Here is a 5,867-nt window from a genome sequence, read left to right as displayed (position 1 = left end):
AGGTAAATGCTAATTTGTTGAAGGTTAAAGTAAACACTATAGATAGAAAAAATGAACATAAAGGATGAAGACTTTAAATACTGGCAGATTTTGGAGTGGCATACTGTCATACTGCTCAAAAATACACAATAAACTTATTAAACATCCGAGATAAGTGGCCAACACTTGCTGAATTAAGCATTTAATTGATGGGCGTTTTTGAAACGCTGTTGTTTGAAGGTTTGAAACCTTTGTGAATCATGTGTTTTGAACCAGCACATATCAAACAGCTAAAGTCTCGATTTCAGTAAACGAGGCTTCGTTACATCGTAACCGTTTCAAAACATTTCAGAATGTCAGGTTCACATGAACCAGTGTCTATATGGTTTTTACCTGATCTCAGATCAATTAAAACATTTTTTAAAAACACATAATAAAATTGTACTATATAGAGAGATATTTGATTTGTTAATTGCATTTAGACTGCAGTTTGCAACTGGTTTAGAAAAGGTGTTTTATGCATAAAACACCGTAGTTTTGGCCGTAGTTTTCTTTGCGTTTACGCGAGTTGTTTTGAGCGCTCTGGAAAAATGTGAATCATTTTGCAAAGCAATTGGTTCAAATGATTCAAAAAGCTTCGTTTCACCATTAAAAATGCATAGTAATGATTAGAAATGCAATATGCTGCATTTGTCATCACATTTTGCATTTGCAATTGATGCATGCAAATAATGTTTCTTTTTAAAGTACTTAAAAATATATATTTTGGAAAGTTTATAGTGTATATTGTGCAGTATTCTAGTATTTCATTCCAAATATAGCTTTAATTGTAATGCTGCCTTCAAGTCACATCAGTATGACCATATTTATGCCACCCAAAGTCAAAAAGTGTCAGGACAATTAAAGAATCAAGGTGCAAGCAAATTGTTTTTTTGATTATAAGAAGTTTTAACTGTTAACAGCACAATTTAGTTTGTGTGCATTTGTGTACTGGTGAAGAACTACAATATAGTTGGTTTTTGAGGCAAGAGGCTTGTGCAACAAAACTACTGTACATTTCTCATCATTCTCTGAAGCAGCACATAAATGATGAAATGCACAGATAAAGCCTCAGTTACACACACTACATTTGCATCACTTATTGTTCATTCGGTTGCACTATTTTGGAAAGTTTATAGTGTATATTGTGCAGTATTCTAGTATTTCATTCCAAATATAGCTTTAATTGTAATGCTGCCTTCAAGTCACATCAGTATGACCATATTTATGCCACCCAAAGTCAAAAAGTGTCAGGACAATTAAAGAATCAAGGTGCAAGCAAATTGTTTTTTTGATTATAAGAAGTTTTAACTGTTAACAGCACAATTTAGTTTGTGTGCATTTGTGTACTGGTGAAGAACTACAATATAGTTGGTTTTTGAGGCAAGAGGCTTGTGCAACAAAACTACTGTACATTTCCCATCATTCTCTGTAGCAGCACATAAATGATGAAATGCACAGATAAAGCCTCCGTTACACACTACATTTGCATCACTTCTTGTTCATTCGGTTGCACTAGTGGTAAAATCTTCCTGACTTTTTGAGTGGAAAGAAATATGAAAATGTCCAAACATAGTTTAGTGACTTCTGGTTTTCTAGGTAACAACTTGAAGGCAGCATTACACTCTTATTTGACCATGCCTATCATCATTCAGTCTGTCTTATGAGTGTTGTTGCTCTGATCGCTGCCCTCTAGTGGTGCGGAGAAGAGCTGAAGCTTGCTGCGCAGCTGGCGGCGCAGGTAAGTGCAGTCCTGGGTGTCCAGCGAGTGAGCGAGGATCAGGTAAACGGACAGGTACACAGCCAGCAGGAGCCGGTCCAGCGGGAACGTGGGGAGGAGCCAGAGCACCGTGAGCAGCTCCACACAGACGGGATGCCTGAGGTGAGCATAGAGCCGCTGCGCGCGCTCAGACTTCAGCAGGAGAGGGTCGCCCAGACCCAGACACTCATAATACACCTGAGAATCACAGAGGAGAGATGATTTACAAATGTGCAAATTGGTGAAAAATGCAATATGAAATATTAAGTGCAAAATATGCAATTTGGTGCATATGCTGATATTTATATGATGAAATTCTGATGCTTAGATACTGACAGTAACAAAGTAGTTTAATTTCGTTACTGTACTTAAGTACATTTTTCAAGTATCTGTACTTTACTGGAGTAGTTTTATTTTGAGTAACTTTTACTTCACTACATTCCAAAGCATAAGATCGTACTTTTTACTTCACTACATTTCATAAAACTTATCGTTACTCCTTATAATATATCACATGCTCCGAGACGCAGAAGCGGTGTCTGATTCATGAACGAACCGATTCTTTTCAATGAACCCGTTAAATCGGTTCGCAAATCGCACCAAACGATTCATTCACGAATTAGAATGATCCGATTGCAGCTGTTCTCGAGTCAACAACTCACTGATTCACATGATCCGAATTCACATGTAAGAACTGGGAGATCTTGTGAGCGCGCGCGCGCGTCTGATGCTGCTAAAAGTAAGTAACTAATGTAGAATTTTAGGATTAATTATTGTAACTGAAAATCATATTGTCACTCTGTATCTCCAATAATATGTCAGATGAGATTTTAATGATCCAAACATATAATGCAATGCAATGCAATGATTGAGAGATGAAGAAAGTCTCCTCAGAAGATGTGAGATGTTCTGGAGGCTTGTGAAGATCATTCCTCCGCTGAGGAACAGTGAAAGTAAAGCTTCTGGAAACAAACGCTCCTCAAAAGATCCTGAGGATCAGATTTGAGACTCTAAAACATGATTGATGGAGAATCAAGTAAAGCTGAGCTGCTTCAGTCCAGTAAGTGTTCATCTGGAGATATTACTGCAATTATTCTGACGCTTACTTGATAAAAATCAGTCAAGATTTGACACGAGACGCAGCAGCTGAAGCTGGATGTTTGTACAATTATACTAAAAGAGCTTTGACTGGTTAAAAATGACAGAAGACATGTAGTAGATTGTGTGCAACAGGTTTAACAGCAAAGTTTTGAACATTTAGAGGCCTTAGAAATGTGCATATCAAATATGATGTGAAAATATCACTTTTGTTGTTCTAAATGCTTATTGTAGATGCATATGTACCTGTTTGATGCCCAGTAGTTCTGGATAGTCGAAGATGAGCAGGATGCTGCAGATTATGGCCCAGCACAGGAAGTGTAAAATAAAACAGATGAGCGGGAACCAGATATCCCAGGGTGCATCGCGCACTGACCACAGGCAGGGGGCGCTGGTGATCGGCTGCCAGTAGTGCATCAATATCTACACGGAGATTAAGATTACAGTTAGAGCAGAATTTATAGTTATGGTTTGTGTTATTAAATGAATTGCCAAGTTATTTAATTAAAAATGTTTCGTAGAGTTTTACAGGGTTGGTTTGTTAGAAAAGGGGTTTTCAAGAGAGTGCTAGGAGGATATGTGGAAAAGTTTAGAGAAAAACAGTGTGGAAAAAAGAAAGAAAAACATTAAATAAAATTAATAATTTACATTTTTTTTTAAAGTTTTGAATTAAACAATATATAACTATACATACATTATAAATAACTTTTGTATAAATTAATACATAATTGATTAAAATAATACATAACATATTTAAATAAAAAATAAATGTGATTAAAATAAAAATAATGGACTACATTACTAAATAATGTTTTATTTAAATCATAAATTTGATTACATTAAAAATAAAAATTAGTAAATTATTTTAAAATAAAATAAATCTAAATGTACAGTACTATAGCGAGTAAAAAAAAAATGTAACAAAAGCAAAAAAAAAAAGCAAAATAGCTCCATTTATTTCTATTATTATAACTGTACACCACTTGCAGAACTAAATATGCCTATAATGCAGTCATGTGACAACAATGCAGCATACTAATGTCAGAAACGTTTATTGTTGCATACTGTTTCACATACTAGTTTTTAAGAAAATCAGGCAGTTTACAATATATACTAGTGCTGGGCGGTATGACCAAAAATTTATATCACGGTATTTTTCAAAATTATACCGGTTTCACGGTACATGACGGTATTTTTTTTTTCGTCGCTAGGTTTGTCAGTATGAATATTCTATGGAAAAAAGCCGCTAAAAGGGTGTGAAAGTTGCTAAATCTAGTGCTAAAGTCGCGCTCGTGTGTGTGAGACGCGGGAGCTGATGGCAGCGGGCGGTGGATATTTGTGGCGGTCAATGTGGATATTGTGGATGAGTTCTTCTGTGTCATCACGTTCTATTAGTTCTACAGCTTCAGTTTCTGAACTTTCACGCTTAGTAACACATACAGCTGTTCTCTCACCACAGTGCAACAGTGAAAAGGGATCCCTTTCAAACAGTGTCGCGTTCCTAACGTTGTTTAAGCGACATACACCGGTATCACGGTATTTTAAAAATTCATATCATAACAAAAATAAACACCGGTATTCTGTATGAACCGGTATACCGCCCAGCACTAATATATACAGCACAGTGCATTAACATAGATATACCTGCAGTGCTACGGCGGTGGTGAAGCAGTACACGGATCTGGATAAAACCCCAAACACATTCTGACAGACTTGCTTAACTGGAGTCCAGGCCAGCAGACTGTGCTGGAGACTGAAGAGGACCAGAAGGAAAACATCCACAGCTACCGCCTTCAGAACCACCCCGTCCCGCAGAGCCACAGACCAGGGCACAGAGTCTGAGAAAATACAGACAGAAAACACGATAAAAACTTTCCGCCCAACGTGGGGCTCGAACCCACGACCCTGAGATTAAGAGTCTCATGCTCTACCGACTGAGCTAGCCGGGCTGTACGTACGCACGCACGCACGCACGCACGCATGCCGTAATGACGTACATGCGTGCGTGTATTTCCTGACCTTCGTTAACATGTACGCAATTTAATAACTTGCTACAAATGCATGATGAAATAAAATAATATAAAAATAAATCTAAGTAAATTGCATTTAAAATCAACCTTTTTTAAAAAGGCAGATTAAAACCGAAGCTACCGAGAAACTAAAAGCTTAGAACAGCCTTACGACTTATTACAGAGCGAATATAAGTCAAGTAAAAATAAAGACGACTCATTAATATATTTATGTGCACATGGGTTCAGAAACAGCATATTAATATTTATGCATAACTTCTTTATGATTAAACTTTCAAGAGTTTCTGTGTTGTTTGACGCTCTTACCTCGACACAGAGGCGCGGCTCCGCTCAGGTTGTGATAGATGGCACGAAACGACACGAAGCGAACAAAGTCTGCACCGGTCACAAACACGGACACGAAGGTAATTAAAGCAGAAACGCAGAGGAAACAGTCGCGAAAAGTCACGGACGCCATGACAATATTTATATTTCCAACGGACGGCACAGAACTTCAGTGTCTGTGTTGTTTGACGCTCTTACCTCGACACAGAGGCGCGGCTCCGCTCAGGTTGTGATAGATGGCACGAAACGACACGAAGCGAACAAAGTCTGCACCGGTCACAAACACGGACACGAAGGTAATTAAAGCAGAAACGCAGAGGAAACAGTCGCGAAAAGTCACGGACGCCATGATAATATTTATATTTCCAACGGACGGCACGGAAGTTCCGGGAGGAGCGGCTGCAGTAACGCGCCAAAACCACCAGTCGGCGGAAATGGTCATGATTTTCAAATTTGTGCCATAAGCATTCATTCTTACTAATGTTTTCATTATATTAGATTTAGTATCTATCTATCTATCTATCTATCTAGCTTTAGTTGCATCATCTTAATGCACTAAATGATGTGAAACCATTTTTTTGAAGAGGTTAAGCATTGCTAACGATCAGGTTTTCTGACAGAAAATGCACAAACACATA

The 5,867-nt window shown here is 37.8% G+C and overlaps 1 protein-coding gene and 1 non-coding gene across 2 annotated transcripts; both read right to left on the bottom strand.

Annotated features, from left to right (window-relative positions):
- Nucleotides 1-1,141: 1,141 nt before the first annotated feature.
- nrm (nurim) lies at nt 1,142-5,367 on the bottom strand. Its single transcript, XM_016544567.1, has 4 exons — nt 5,212-5,367; nt 4,520-4,713; nt 3,122-3,298; nt 1,142-1,975 (listed from the first exon to the last, which is right to left on the bottom strand). The coding sequence occupies exons 1-4, from the start codon at nt 5,360-5,362 to the stop codon at nt 1,670-1,672; spliced, it is 828 nt and encodes a 275-aa protein (XP_016400053.1). The 5' UTR covers nt 5,363-5,367; the 3' UTR covers nt 1,142-1,669.
- Nucleotides 4,752-4,824, bottom strand: trnak-cuu (transfer RNA lysine (anticodon CUU)). Its single transcript has one exon. It is a non-coding gene; the product is annotated as a tRNA-Lys (tRNA).
- Nucleotides 5,368-5,867: the final 500 nt, after the last annotated feature.

Source organism: Sinocyclocheilus rhinocerous, unplaced genomic scaffold (assembly GCF_001515625.1).
Source record: "Sinocyclocheilus rhinocerous isolate Xijiao unplaced genomic scaffold, SAMN03320098_v1.1 scaffold1301, whole genome shotgun sequence".
Taxonomy (NCBI): domain Eukaryota; kingdom Metazoa; phylum Chordata; class Actinopteri; order Cypriniformes; family Cyprinidae; genus Sinocyclocheilus; species Sinocyclocheilus rhinocerous.
This window is presented reverse-complemented; position numbering and strand designations above follow the sequence as displayed.

Excerpts from the sequence above, each read along its gene's own strand:
- nrm (XM_016544567.1), bottom strand. The coding sequence starts at position 5,362 with ATGGCGTCCGTGACTTTTCGCGACTGTTTCCTCTGCGTTTCTGCTTTA. Across the intron at positions 3,299-4,519 it reads CCACCGCCGTAGCACTGCAG|ATATTGATGCACTACTGGCA; the intron begins GTATATCTATGT and ends ATCTCCGTGTAG. Across the intron at positions 1,976-3,121 it reads AACTACTGGGCATCAAACAG|GTGTATTATGAGTGTCTGGG; the intron begins GTACATATGCAT and ends TGTGATTCTCAG.